A 15,701-nucleotide genomic window follows, 5' to 3' on the forward strand; every position below is an offset into this window, starting at 1 on the left:
GCATACTCCCTCCCTCTGTCCCCACTGCTTTCCACCCTCACCCTCTCTGCACAGATTCCCTCCTTCCTCTCCAACAACCTCACTCCGTTCCTCTTTCCCTTTCACAGAGCAACAGCAAGTTGCTTTTGAGCAAACCTGCACCAGTCCTGCCTGGGGACAAGGGCTGCTCTCTTACCTTGTGCTCAAACTCCTCCTGGCGTCTCAGGACATCCTGACAGTAGCTCTCAATGGTCCTACGTCTGTGTCTCTCTTGCTCCCGGGCAGCTTGCTGCTTCTGCCTCATCTCAACCTAACAAGTGAACACAAACTGGGACTGTACCTGACTGAGTCTGCAGCTTAAGGGAGGGATGGGTGACAGAGGAAACAGTGTGACATGGCACAGGGGGAGGGCAGGTATGACAGCAGGAGATAAAGGGTTTGAGGAAAAAAGAGCAATGAAGGGAGAGAAAGAGTGGCAGAGAAAAATAAAAAGGGTGTGTGAAGCACAGAGAGATGCATGCTAGGCAGAGGGACCCATTTAAGACCAAGGAGGGACAGAGGACAAGGTCCTGGGATGCTCCATCGTTTAAAGGGCAGAAAGAGGAAAGAGCAGCAAAAGAAACTGGAAAAGACTGGACAAAGAGGAAAGAGGACATCCAGGAGAGTGAGATGATAAGAAAGTCAGAGTGCTCGAGGAAAGCACGGTCTCTGATGCTGAGAATTCCAACGAGATGAAGGAAGAAAACTACCCATGAATGTGATGTCAGGGAAGGCACTGGTAGAGCAGCAGGGGTAGTTTCAGGGGAGCCATGGGAGCATAAGCCAGGCAGCAATGTACTGGGAGGTGAGGGGGAGGTTACCTCCCTCTCTTCCCCCTCCCACTTTGGCCTTTGCCCTTCCGTCCAACACTTTGTGGACCTAGCATTCAAACCAGGTCCTCTCTCTCCCCCAAGATAAATGGCTTACCCTCTTCTTCTTTAATTCAACCTCCCGATTGGCATGATCATTAGAGTAAACAAACTGGGGAGCAGAGGGCACTTTAGAAGTCGTTTTCTTCCCATTTTGCTTTGCAGGCTGGTCACCACACAAGAGAAATAAAATCAAAGACAGATAATGAACCCATGGAAATCACACTGCCCCCAGTGTGATTAGTTGTGGGGGGAAAGAGAGAAAAGGAGTAAGCAAAAAGGGCTCTGTCCCCAGAGATCTGTCCATCTGGCTGGAGAGAGCCCCTCCCTCCCCTAGCCAGGCAGGGACTGACTGAAGAACAGCAGGAAAACAGTGGGGGCAGAGGGAGGGGCAGCTGGGAAGGATTCCCAAGGCCCAGGAAAAAGCTTTCTAGACAAGTAGCTCTCAAAGTGTGGTCCTTTGACCAGCAAAAATAGCACCTGAGAACTTGTCAGAAATACAAATTATCAGATGTCATGCCAGACCTACTGAATCAGAAACTATGGGGTGGAGCCCAGCAATCTGTGTTTTCACCAGCCCTCCAGGTGATTCTGGAGGGTTGGTTCAAGTTTGAGAGCTTAACCCACACTAACTTTGGAGAACCCAAGCCTTCTCTCTAGTCCATACCTTCTTCTCACTGCTCTAGCCCAAGCCTTACTTGCCCACACCTTTCCCAGCAGGACCAGGAGACCCAGTAGCTGGGTCCAATGTTGTGGCATCCCTCCTCTCCAGGACAAACAGGGACTTGGGAATCAGACAGACTCAAGTCCCAGCTGTTAACCTAGGAAACTTTCTCATTGAGGTTCATTTTCTTCATCTAAAAAATGGGGATAATGATAATGCCTACCAAGGCAAATCAAGCACAAAGTAGCACATGGTTTGTGGTGGGAACTGAATAAACACTGCTGATTCTCTGTTGTGGCTACCCAGAGAGAGAGGGAAAGCCAGATTTGCTGATTCGAATGCAGCACTCTGTTCATAGTCACCCAATATTTACTGGTTTTTGTGGGCCTCTCCTAGGGCAGGCAACCTATTCCTGACCTTACCCCCAACAATGGGCATACCCCACCTGAGTGTAAGATCAACTTACCTTCTTGCAGCCTTTGGAAACTTTACCTGGCTTTTTATTTTCTACAAAAAAAAAAAAAATAGAAGAAAGAACGATCATCTACCTACCCAACATTTGTTGACACCTCAATCAAGGTCAGGTAACACCACAAACCTAGGAAGCCACAGACACTATGTGTGTTTAGATCCAGCACAAGACAGAGAGATGCAGATGGCAACAACAGTGTCAGAGGAAGTGCTGGATATAATGTTTGAAGCATTATTTCAATGCAAACTCAAACAATTCTTAAGGGAATTAAGTAGAGAGAAAGACCTAAATGTGCACTTGTGACTCCTCTCTCCCCGCCAACTTCCTGCTGTGGGCAATAAAGTTTCAGTGCTAGGCTGAGGTAAGGGAGCTGACAGCATGGGAAGGTGATCTGAGGAGTCCCAGCCGGCTAAGCCTGGGTAGATGCCCTCAGCATGTAGAGAAAGAACTACCCATTCCTGCTGACCCTGCTCAGGCCATTGCTTCCAAAGGAACCTGACCCACTCAGCTAAACTACTGCCTCCCTTAGATACCAGGAGAGAGCTGCTACTTCTCCAACCAGGTCTTAACAAAGCCCAGGAACTTAAGAGGTCTCTCCCCACTTCAACAAAAAAGTCCCATCTGTCATCCCATTCACAGTTAGCCTCTTGAGGAAGAATGGTTTCTCTAAATTCTCACTACCTGCAAGGGGACTACAGGAATTCCTAGAGAGGGAGGAGGTTCTGGAAGGTCAGGAAATATACAAACAAATATATGAGCAGCTCAAGATCACCAAAAACAGGCTCCCCGATCACATCAGGTGGCTCATAGTGAAGCAAAGTTAATGCAGGAAGCAGAACTTAAATACTCCTGCAAATTAGAAAGGAACTGAGTTAGAAAAAAAGATTCCCAAAATTTGATATTGAATAAAAATGCAATAAATGTAGTGAAAAACAGAACAGACATCACTAACCACACCAAAGTAATAAGCTAGAAGACCAAGGGATGGAGATTACTGAAAACAGAAAAATCCAAAGAAATAAAAATTATGAGTGAAAATATAAAATTAAAAAATGGAGAACAGACCCAGGAGAGCTAATACCTAAATAAAAGGAATTCTTGATAGAGAAAGAGGCACAAATGGAGAAGCAATAATTTTCTTAAATAATAGATGCAAGTTCCTTAATTTGAAGGTAGGCTTGAGGATTCAGATTGCAAAGGTGCATGGAGCATCAAGATTAACCATAAAAAAAAACACATACCCTGGGTACATCCTGATGAAATTTCTGAACTCCAAGGATAAGAGAAAATCATATAAGCTTCCAAACAGAAAGTTTCCAACAAATGAGAGAGAAGCAGGCCACCTTCTCAAATCTACAACTCTGAACACTTAAGACAGAAGAAAAGCTATTACAAACCTCTGAGAAAAACGACTGTGTTCCAAGCCAAATTCCTCTACCTACCCAATAGATCACTCTTATGGGAAGTAAAAGAAAGACATTTTCAGATGTGCAAAGATTACCATCTGTGTTTCCTTTCTGGTAAAACTATTGGCAAAATTAAAAAGTAAATCAGAAGAAAAAATCTCAAGCTAAAGAAAACAAATAGTGGTGGACAAGAAATCTATTAAAACTTATCATTAAATCTAAAAAAGAGAGCTGGTAATGTGGCTAAGAACTGTAATACATATTAAGAAAGGATCCTTAAAATCCAGTAAGTATATCATAAGGAACTAGCTCAGAACTAAAAAACCAAATTATTTCAACAAAATTCAGGAATCAAGCAATGAAGGTTGGAATAAAAGCAAAAGCACGAACGCATGCTAACAGTTTCGCTTTGGAAGGGTAGGATAAAAGAAGTTATTATTTAACTTTGGTAAAGCGATAGAGAAATACAGGTTTAATTATGTCTGACATAAATATGAATGCAATTACCAACATAACTTTAATTACTGGCAGACTATTGTTTAAAAACTTCATCAACTGAGAAAAAAATAAGGGAATAAGAGGAAAAAATAAACAATAAATATAAAATAAGATGGTAGAAATTTAATTAGACATATTAGTTATCATAACAAATATGAATGGGTCGAATTTCCCTGTTAAAGAAAACCCCCACAAAACAGAGCCCACGTCTCCTTTTTTCCCAAAGTACTCATGATGCAACAAAAAAGAATATAAGTTTGGAAAGAACCAGGTCTGGCCTGCCCCCACCCCTTTTTTTTTAAATGGCTGGTGGAAATGGCGACCCGAACCCTTCACCTTGACCTTGGTGTTATAACACTACACTAACCAACTGAAATAACTGGCCAGGCCCACGTCTGGCCATTTTACTCAACAATTTCCGCCTGTGTTAACATGCCTAGAAACTGAGCACCTGTGCTGGATACAGGCACACAATGAAAGAAAATACATCACTTAGACAGGGGAGAGCATCTGCTGCAGAGCAAAGAAGGGAAGGGGGAAGGAGAGGTGAAAAGGGGAGGGGTATACACTGTCATTGCTCACAGCACCGCAGCACTCAGGAGCCTCTGCTCATCGGTTTGTCAACAGCTTCAAAGAGAAAACAGCTACCATCTTATAGCCAGCAGAATGAGGTTCTTATTCTGGCTCAACATCTAGCTAGTTATATGACCTTGAAGAACTTTTTAAAATCTCTCTGAGCCTCATGTGTGCATCTCCCAACAACATATAGGCCTAAAATCACCAACTCTCACATCAGTACTCAAAGGCAAATCTCTCCATTCATTCACCCCTCATCTCCCATACTCTCACCCCCATATATCGCTGTACACCCATCCTTACAGACTTCATTCCCCTCCATTCTCCCTCTGCCCTTGCATCAAACCTCTCACAATGCCCTCTGAAACTCGCACTTGGGTGATCAGCACTCCCCTAATTCCTCAACCTCTCCTTGGGAAAAATTCCCCCAAACTCCTGCCTTGAAACTTGGCTCTCTGCGCCCGATCTCGTCTGATCTCGCCCGATCTCGTCTGATCTCGGAAACTTGGCTCTCCCAAGAACAATGCTTCACTTGCAGGCCTCTCAAAAGGTGGTTGTTTCCTCCGGCACATGGTTATCTTGGAGCCAGTAGGTAGAGGAGGTGTTCTCCAGACTCACCATTGCCAAACTCGGACTATTTCTCCCTCTCGTTTAAAAAAAAAAAAAAGATAAATACAACTCCTGCTCTTTTTGAGGCCTCCACCATGTTGCTATGCCTGTCATCTATGAGTCACACCTGGCTCATAGCTTTACTTTCTATCCAACTCCTGCCACCATCACCTGGATGACCTTGGCAATCACTGAACAACCTGAGTTTCCCACTTCCTTGACATCCTCACCTCCAGAGATTTCCACTCCATCTCAACCACCCATTTCTATGGTTACACCTCCAGGGGCATCACCTGTAACTGTCTGGACTTCTGAAAGCAGTCTCAGACACCCCTCTCTCCTATCTTCAAACTCATTTGTCCAACTTCCTAGACTTGAACTCTCTAGTCAGTTCCTTATTTATCAGCCACCCCTCTTTCCTCCCTGTTCAGCTAACATTCCACGGTCTATCATTACAATTGCGCTCTTGCACAAAGCCACAATTCCGTTGCCCCTCCACTGCCCTACCAGGATATATTTACAAGTGTTTGTTAACTGACCAGCTGGCAAACAAGCAGGCAGACTGGTTCCAGATTATATACCTGTGCCACCAACACTGATGGCTGTAAACTTCTCAAGTGATGAAACACCCCTCCCCTTTTAAATAACCACCCAAGTGCTCGCTTCGGCAGCACATATACTAAAATTGGAACGATACAGAGAAGATTAGCATGGCCCCTGCGCAAGGATGACACACAAATTCGTGAAGCGTTCCATATTTTTCAGATAGATCTACCATACGACCCAGCTATCCCACTGCTGGGAATATACCCAGAGGAATGGAAATCATCAAGTCGATGATTCCCATTGTTCATCCCACTGTTCCCCAATGTTCATCGCAGCACTCTTTACAATAGCCAAGAGTTGGAACCAGCCCAAATGTCCATCATCAGATGAGTGGATACGGAAAATGTGGTACATCTACACAATGGAATACTACTCAGCTATAAAAACGAATGAAATACTGCCATTTGCAACAACATGGATGGACCTTGAGAGAATTATATTAAGTGAAACAAGTCAGGCACAGAAAGAGAAATACCACATGTTCTCACTTATTGGAGGGAGCTAAAAATTAATATATAAATTCACACACACACACACACACACACAAAAAAAAAAAACGGGGGGGGAGAAGATATAACAACCACAATTACTTGAAGTTGATACGACAAGCAAACAGAAAGGACATTGTTGGGGGGGGAGGGAGGAGGGAGGGAGGTTTTGGTGATGGGCAACAATAATCAGCCACAATGTATATTGACAAAATAAAATTTAAAAAAATAAAATAAAATAAATCCAATCATTTGGACTGAAAAAATAAATAAATAAAATAAAATAAAAATAAATAAATAAATAACCACCCAAAAATGTACAATTAAAACTATTTGAATACTCTTTGTAGGACTCCTCCATAACCTTCCCAGATTTCATCATTATCATTATCATTTGGGTCCAAGATATCCCTAGACCAGGGTGGAGGCAGCAGCACCACTCAGCACCTTCCTTCATCTTCCTCCACAATCAGCTGTTAGTCTGATCATTATTTTTGTTGCAATCTACTAGTGAAGGTCTTACTTTGTGTGCAAGTGTAAAGTTTTTCTATTTAATTTAATTCTCACCATTTTCCCCACTAATGTACACGTATAGGATTGTTCTTTATTTTTAACAGGTAATAGTCGCATGGTTCCAAAACAAAAAGGTGTATTTTGAGGGGTCTCCCTCCCACACTTCTCCCTATTTATTGCAGTCCCCTCACTACAAGAAACCACTTTACTAGTTTATTGTGCATCATTCAGTTTCTTTATTCAAGTACAAATATACGTTCTTATTTCCTCCCACAAAAGGTAACATACTGTAGTCCTGTCAACCTGCTTTTTTCACTGAACAAATCCTGGAGATCTTTCCATCTAATAGTTTTTCCGTACAATACACTTTTTCCATATAACCAATCCATTCAATACTTTCTCATTTTATAAACTGCCAGGATTCTTATGTATGCATATATCCTACTTTATTATTTTTGTCTTATAGAGATTGTTCATCCTGAACTACTTTATTAAGCCAAATAATTATTGTCTTTCTCATCACTATCAATATTTTTATCATCATCTGGTATTAGATGTCCCTAAATAAAGTATAATTAATTTTGATCATTTTTCTTGTTACTTGTAAAAATGATTATTTGCTTTTTGGTATTGACATACTTTCATTCTTAATAAAATTTTGTATGATTATATAAAGAAAATGTACTGAATTTTTTTTCACCAAGCCCTACATAGACAGGGCCACCATTCACATAGAATACAGGGCCACTGGGTTGTACAATTCTCATCCAGTCTACCCAGTGTGCTATCCAAATGTCATCATTTTCTATGTGGACCATGGCAGGACCTGCCCTTCCCTTTTATGAGGGAGAGTCTATGTGTCACATTTTTCTTCTCCTTCTAGGCTGTAGGCATCATGGTGCGAGGAGGGGGAATTGAGTCAGCACTACTAACTGAGATACTCTAGTGCCTGGCACACAGTATGTACCAAAAGACTGCCTGGTCATGCTGGGCCCTGGGGACACAAGGATGAGTCAGATGTATGTGAGAAGTCAACAGTGTAGTGGAGAAGACAGATTTGATCATACAGTGTCAATAGCCCCAGTTCCTGTGGGTGCACAGATGATAACCAAGGGAGAAGGTTAACAGGGAGGGATTCCCAGAGGAAGTGATGTATAAGTTGAAAACCTGAAAAACAAGCAAGAGTTATCCAGTTGAAGAATTAGGGGGAAGGAAAGGAAAGAATCGTGAAGGCAGAAAGAATGGCAATTCATCCACATGGTCTGTTTTATAGTTAATAAAAATCCAAAGCTCAGTAGAGGTCAGACAATTTGGTGGCAGGACAGTGTATGCATCCTCTGAGGGGCTAAATTCCAAAGAGAAATGAAGAGAGAATTTTTTTTAAGCCAATATCTACAGTACAGTCATCCCTTGCTATCCTCAGGGAATTGGTTCCAGGACCCCCCAGTGGATACCAAAATCTGCAGATACTCAAGTCCCTGATAAAAAATGGCACAGTATTTGCTTATAACTTATATACATCCTCCCATATGCTTTAAATCATCTCTAGATTACTTAAAATACCTAATACGATGTATGTAAATAGTTGTTATACTGCATTGTTTTTTAATTTGTATTATTTTCATTGTTGTATTGTTATTTTTTATTGGTTTTTTTTCCCGAATATTTTCCATCCATGGTTTGTTGAATCGGCGGATGCAGAACCCATGGATATAGAGGGCCGACTATATTTACAGAGCTCTTATTATGTGCCAGGCACTGTTCTAAGTATTTTACCTCTCTTAATTCATTAAATCCTCATAACAAAGCTATTAGGTAGATAATATAATTACCTGTTTTATAGATAAGGAGACTAGAGTTAAGTAACTTGACCAAGGTCACACAGCTAGTAAATGGGAAAGCTGAGATTCAAACCCAATCTGATTCCAGAGTCCATGTTCTTAACCACTGGTACAACTTATAAAGAAAAATATTTGGATATGTTAGGGTTACGGGTAGTGTGATATGGTATTTACTGCTATTCACCTCAGATCGAGTCACTTAACCTTGCTGAGCCTCAGTTTCCTCATCTGAGGGAAAATGGGAATGGGGACTAAGGAGAGCATTACCTTATAAGGAAGTCAGGAAGACAGCAATAATACCATATGAAAAAGGCACAGACTTACATATGGTATCTAGAACATTTGTAAAAATCTGGAGTGATCTGGAACATATGTAGCAATTTTTAAAACTTGCTGTGAAATACTATGAATATTCACTAAAAGCATAGGATTGGGAGGGGGTGGTAAAGGAAACTCACTGTGTCTAATTTTCATCATGATGACCAGTTTGAAAGCAGGTAAGTTCAAATCTGCCCAATTTCTTCCTGTCAGAATGGGAGAAGAAGCATTTTAAGACAGAGTTGGGAACACAATGCCACAAGTCCCCTCTGAAGTCCCCTAAAGGCAAAATAAAAAGTTAAAGAACATGATGAGGAAGCCCTAACACTTAGGGAAAGTGGGAGAAGGGGCTATACTGGAGCTAAGGCCTGGTATGGCTGAATCTACACAGGGAAGGCAGTGTCACATTACCTAAAGGGAAGAATAGGTCTGAACCTCTCTTCCTCAGTGGAGTCAATGCCTCAATGCACCGGATGAGGTCCTTGATCCTTAATCCTTCACCCTGGAGTGTTACATATACCCTAAGAGGCTAGTGCTAAACCCCTCACATTGAGGGGAAAGAAAGGGGCATGCAATGGTGGTCTGTTTCTGCACGAGGTGATAAGAGCACCTCTTTTCCCAAGTAGGGGGTTCTGTGTCTCATGAGGGGGGAGCAGGGGGAATAGATCCCAGGAGTCTATCCTGGAGAAAAGAGACCTCAGAACGGGACTTCTTACCTGTGTGTCTATGTGGACTGCAGTTAGTACAAAATCTTGGAGGAAGGGGGAAAAATCTGTGCCTGCATGTGTGGTAGGGTCTGTACCCCAGCAACTGGGTGGGGGTAATGTTGCCATCTCTCCCTCTACTCTAGGTTGCAGAGAAACTGGAGAAACCTACACAGTGGCTGTGTGCATCTCTGCTGGATGGAGAAGCACAGGTCTATATAGTTCGAAATTGTGGGGAGGGGAGGGATCCTGTGTCTCTTTACCCTGAAGAGAGCTGTGGGCAGGACTGATATGCCTGACTCCACTATGAGGGGACATTAGTGCCACACTAACAAAGGGAGAAAATGTGCAGCTTTGAATGAGTGGGGTCTGCACCTTGCCTGCAGTGGACTATTCGGGACTATTCTATGGGAGGTGGACTGGAACGATCTGTGTAACTTTTATGTGAGTTGAAGTAAGTAGCATGCTAACATTGAAGGGAATATGGCCTCTGTTTCTCAGCACAGGTCGGGGGTAGAGTGGCAGCAAGCAATCCAGCTATAAATTCAGTGGATTGGCCTTTACACTTGGGGGGGGGGGTTCGGGGGGACTCTGTGATTTTACCCTGGATGGAGACAAACAGATCTGAGCTCCTCTGCCTTGGGTAAGGGGAAAACCCACATGCACTGCACTATGGGGTGATCAGTGATATCACAGCCTTTTAACATTACTGGGAGGGGAAGCTGCATCCCTACTCCCATGGGGCCTCTCCCTTGCTACATTTGGTGATTCTAAATCCTTGGGGTGGGGGGGTGATCTGTGTCTACCTCAAAAAGAGGGGGTAAAAATCTGAGCCCCTCTACCCGGAAGGCCCCTTGAAGCGCAGATCTGTCTCTTCGTGGACTAAGATCTGTTCCTGTTTGCTGAGAGGCATTTTGGGTTGGGCCTTTACACATTCGGTAAACACCGCCTCTTTACAGGTGTAGGGGACGGGTCTGATTCTCCCCATTGGGCACTCACTCTAGCCTAGGAAGAGGAAATCTGCGTGGCTCTCCACAGGCTGAGGCCTGTGCCTGCAACTACTTCCGGGGAAGGGTTATCTATGGTCTCTGCAGGAGTGGGGGCGGGGCTTCCGACAATTAGTTACTCTGCTGGAGTAGGGGAAAGATGGGGAGGGATCCAGGTCTCTACACGTAGGGAAGGTTTCTGTACATTGAATGTTTCTAAGCACGTCTATACTGACGATGAGGGGGAGGGGAATACATCAAAGCCCGTGTCCTGAGGAAGGAGGTGCCTCGAGGTGGACGCCCTAAGCTGGGAAAGGTCTGCACCACTCAGCCACCTGGAGAGGAATATGTCTCTATAAGGTTGGGGTCGATGCCACCACACTTTTGGCGGATGGACGCCTGTATGCGCCAAGGGAAAGCGGAGTGCAGCCTCACTATCCTGAGGGGCAGAGAGCGATCGACGCTTCCCCAAACAAGTGGGGTCTCTGCCTCTCTACACGGTGTGTCTAGAGTCTACACCTTTCTAGGTGGGTTAGGACTGTGCCCCTCTACCCCACCAGACTGCAGTTCGGCGCGCCTCCACGTGCAGAGCGATACCTGCCCCTTTTCTGGGCCATTCTACCCTGGAAGGGAGGCGGCTGTTTACCTTTCTATTCCAGGCAGGCGGGCATCTCTGGTTTCATCTTAAATAGACAATCCCTACCGCCCGGCCGGCTGGGTGAGCGCTCACCGTGAGAAGAGGAGAGTGGTCTCTTACCTACACTTCCGGAGAGATCTGAGAAGAGAGGTAGCACGACAACTCGGTCGGCGCAGGAAATGCTCCCACTTCCGGATCCCAGCCCTGCGGCGTGCGGTTCCGCCCGCTGTGAGACTCCCCGCAGGGGCGGAGCTTCAGACTGACTGCTCGAGACCTCCCATTTCTTCCTCGACACCACGCTGGCCCCGCCTCCTGGCTGCCTTGTGAGTAACGAAATAGCGGAGAGTGGAGGGATAAGGCCGGGAAGTGGGAGGGGGAAGCGGCGGGTCGCCTGGTGGCCATGTAACCTACTAGTAAGCCAAAATCTTGTGTGCGGCCCTGTATCTAGGATGAAATATGTGTGTTCCCAAATCTTAGTGACCAGGCGATCGCCATGCCCGCATCAGACAAGGCTGGGGGTCGTGTCTTTGTCTGCCTGGAAGATGGCGACGGGCAGGGTGTGAGAAAATGGCCGCGTGGGTCATATGTCTGAAGTGAATTGGTTAGCCGTTTCCAACAAACTTCCCGGCTCAGCTCGTAGAGCCCCAGACAAACCCCCAGGCAGCATTCCCAGTACTTTCTGCAGAAGCTCAGATCCATGGCCAGGCCCAGTCCGAGTAGCCCACCCATTTGCCCTTTTCCCCTCCTCCCTCCTTCCCTCAGTCCTGGAGTAGCGTCTGCAGAAAGGAATTAACTTATGTCTCTGTAGTCGAAACAAGAAAGGGTTTCTTCGGAAACCACCTCAAGGAGTTCCTCACCTGGCTAGGGAGTGAGGTCTTCCTCTAAATACAGTAAATACTATCTGAAAATGTCTTCTTCCTGATTGTTTAATTCCGGCCCCTCTTCCTCAAGCCTAAACCTTGGGGTGGGGCACGGGATAGGTGTGGCTCTACCCCCAGGGTATGTTCCTACCTCAAGCACATCTCAGTTGAAAATGACTCCCTCTGCCCTCCTACCCCATGCACACACAGGACTCACGACCCTCGCATCAGTGGAGGGCCTCTAACCTCTCACCTTAGAGACACACAGAATTCCTCTGGACCCCAAACCAGCCCTGGCCACCTTCACCTTTCCCCCAACATTGCAAATTCTTCCTATTTCTCTGACTTAACTCTTGACATTTCTACGAAACGTTCCCTGACTTTCCCAGATGAATTAGAAACCCAGAGCACCTTGTCTACAGAGCTAACCTAGCACTTAACTACATAATACTGTAGTTGTTTATGTGGCTGTATCTTCAAAGAAGGGTGAACTCCCTGAGAGCAGGGGCCATATATCTTTTGAGCCCTCAACAAGACCCAGTACAAGACTGGTAGGGCAGGCTTCAGCAGATGTTTGTTAAATACGTGACTTTACAGGCCTGCACCACAAATCAATGGGAAATGGACAGTTTAGTAGATAGGATTGAGAAATTTGATTCACCATAAAGAGAAAAATAAAACTGGATCCCTACTTATTCCAATTAAGAGGGTGGACTGTGAATGTGAAATGTAAAACTTAAAGTTAATATAAAATACGCAGTAGAATATCTTTGTGACCTATGTCCCCGGGAGGGACTTTTTAAACAAAGTCCCAAATGCAGAAACTATAAGGAGAAAGTTATAAGTAAATCTTCGTTAGGAGTGAAAATTGATATTACTGCTTTGGAAAGCAATTAGGGAAGTATCCAGAACAGTTGAGGATGGCCCTCGGACCCAACAATTCTAGTTTGGAGGAAGAGAGAGAGAGAGAGAGCATCTCCCCTAGACTAGGTCCTAGAGAAATTCTTATATGTACGTTCAAGTAGAAATGTACAAGAATATTCATTGCAGAACTGTTTGTAATAGAGAAAAAAATTGAACAACCTAAAAGTCCACCAACAGGAACATGAATAAATAATAATACTATGCAACAAAGAATGAATCAGAGTTGCATACATCATCCCGGATAAATTTCAAAAACACAATACTGAGATAAAATACAAGTTGCAAAAGGATACATGAAGTATGAAACCATTTATATAGAGTTTTTTAAAAATCTAGAAGACTTCATTATGTTGTTTATAGATTATATAAATATAAATGCCACTACAGAATGGTGACTGCTTCTAGAGAAGAAAGCAAAGGAACAGAATGAGATAGACAGGGGACTTCAACTTGTCTGTCTAATATTTCACCCTCTAAGCTGGTTAGTAAGTACATGGGTGTTTGTTATATTATTTTCTATACTTGTTCGTATGCCTGAAATATTTCATAATTTTTTAAAAGACTACAAGGATCTCCAACAAAATGTTAATACTAGTTAAATCTAGATCAGTGGTTCTCTAACTTTGGCCAGCATCAGAATCACTGGGAGGGTTTGTTATGACACCAGTTACTGGGCATCATGCCCAGAGTTTTGATTCAGTAAGTCTGGTTTAGAGCCCAGGAATTTACATTTCTAACAAGTTCCCAAGTAGTGATGATGAGGATGCTGAAGAAGCTGCGACTGCTGCTAGTTCAGGTACCACATTTTGAGAACTGCTAACGGAGAAAATGAGATTATCAGTGAATTTAATTTTCTGCCATGTGTTTTTCTGTGTTTTCCATGTATTCAATGAATATGTATTACTTTAGTGAGAGGTTTTTTTGTTTTTTAAAATCACTTTCATCTCTACTTCCCACTTTCATTTCCCTCCTGTAGGCAGCCATTCTAAGGTGTTTTATGCATATCCTTTTGTTTATATGTGTTCTTGCAAAATACGTGGTGTTGTTTTATGTGCATGTATTTCCACCAAATTTTTATTTTTTAATTTTTCAAAATTCAGAGCAGTTGAAAAAATAGTATAATGAAAGCCCATATACCCTTAATATTTTGCCCACATAACAACAATACCATTATCACACCTAAAAATTTAACAGTAATTTAATAATATCATCAAATATAGTCCATATTCAAATTTCCCAGTTAACCCTAAAATGGTTTTGGAGCTGCATTTATTTATTTATTTTTATTTTTTGCATGGCTAGCTGGTTACAGGGATTGTTGCAACCCATGACTTTGAGGTAATAAGGCTGCGCTCTAACCGGCTAGCCTGCATTTATTTTTTGATCCCAGGATCTAATCAAGGTTTATGCATTACTTTGGTTGTTTTTTTGGTTTGGGGGGTTTTCTGGGGTTTTTTTTACATTTGGCTGGTACAGGGATTGAACCCTGGACCTTACTGTTATCAGCACCACCCTCTAACCAGCTGAGCTTACTGGCCAGCCCCCTTTAATCTCTTTTAATCTAAAACAGTACCCCTATATTTTTTGCGTGTTCCAAATGACATTTTTATTTTCAAAGAGTCCAGGACAATTGTCTTATAGAATATCCCACATTCTGGATTCATCTGCTCTTTCTACATGATTAGATTCTGATTAAATATTTTCAGCAAGAATAGTACATAGGGGATATCCTGTACTTCATATTATGTCACCTCAGGTGACACATAGTATCAGGTTGTCCTACTATCGACGATGCTTTATGTTTGTATCTTTTTATTTTATATAAATGATACTTCATTCTGTTTCTTACTTTTTCATTCAGGCTTGAGTTTTTAAGGTCTGCCCATACTGCTATATATACATCTAATCCATTGTTTCTAACTGTTTGTGGGAACCACAGTGCATCTTCACTGCATTTTCCCTGAATAGTTCCCCAATGAAGGACAGCAAGATTGCCTCCATCTCCCCGGTACCACATATAATACTTCAATGAACATCCTTGTCTATGTCCTCTTATTGACTTGTATCAGGATTACTTTTGGAACATACACCCAATAACAGAATGATTGCATCCTAAAGTGTCCATATACTTAGTTTGACTAAGAACACCAATACTAATAAATGGTTCCTGGTCTCTGATTTTAGCATATAAATGCTGCTAGTGTTTTCTGGTTAAGTAAAATACTGGATTTGAGGATAAACCTATCTATAGAGAAAGAGAGAGAAAATATATCAAGGAAGAAACCATATATTCCTGTTTTATTGAATGTTTTTATAAAGAATGGGTGTTGAATTTTGTCAAATGATTCTTTGGCATCTCTGGGAGATGAAGATAGGACTTTTCTACTTAGACTTAATAATGTTAGATTGTATCAATGGATTTCCTAATATTGAACAATTCTTGCATTCCTGGAATAAATCCCACAGTCATGTATTCTGGTTGCTGATATTTTATGTAGGATTTTGCATCGATACTCATAAGTGAGGAGGATTAGTCTATATGATTTTTTTTTTCTTGTGGAATCTTTGTCAGATCTTGGTATCAGTGTTATACTTACTTCATAAAAAGATTTTGAATCTGTTCATTCTTTATCTAGGCTCAGGAAAATAAAATGGCAGTGAAAGGATCTTGGTCTGGTGCTTTTGTGGGGTGGGGAGCTCTTTATAACTTTC

At 42.8% G+C, this 15,701-nt stretch overlaps 1 protein-coding gene and 1 non-coding gene across 6 annotated transcripts in view; one reads left to right on the plus strand and one right to left on the minus strand.

Annotated features, from left to right (window-relative positions):
- Window positions 1-11,394, minus strand: part of GNL3L (G protein nucleolar 3 like) — a 33,502-nt gene extending 22,108 nt beyond the window's left edge. Inside the window, exons 1-5 of one of the 5 annotated variants that reach the window (XM_063083322.1) lie at window positions 11,326-11,394; window positions 9,019-9,084; window positions 2,018-2,058; window positions 946-1,053; window positions 176-289 (exon numbers count right to left, since the gene is read on the minus strand). In XM_063083322.1, coding sequence (XP_062939392.1) covers window positions 176-289; window positions 946-1,053; window positions 2,018-2,058; window positions 9,019-9,037 — 282 coding nt within the window. In that variant the 5' untranslated portion in view covers window positions 9,038-9,084; window positions 11,326-11,394. The other 4 variants (XM_063083321.1, XM_063083323.1, XM_063083324.1 and 1 more) reach the window with 4 other exon arrangements.
- On the plus strand, window positions 5,768-5,874 carry LOC134368752 (U6 spliceosomal RNA). Its single transcript, XR_010022462.1, has one exon. It is a non-coding gene; the product is annotated as a U6 spliceosomal RNA (small nuclear RNA).
- Window positions 11,395-15,701: the final 4,307 nt, after the last annotated feature.

The sequence above is a fragment of the Cynocephalus volans genome, chromosome X, assembly GCF_027409185.1.
Source record: "Cynocephalus volans isolate mCynVol1 chromosome X, mCynVol1.pri, whole genome shotgun sequence".
In the NCBI taxonomy this organism is placed as follows: Eukaryota; Metazoa; Chordata; class Mammalia; order Dermoptera; family Cynocephalidae; genus Cynocephalus; species Cynocephalus volans.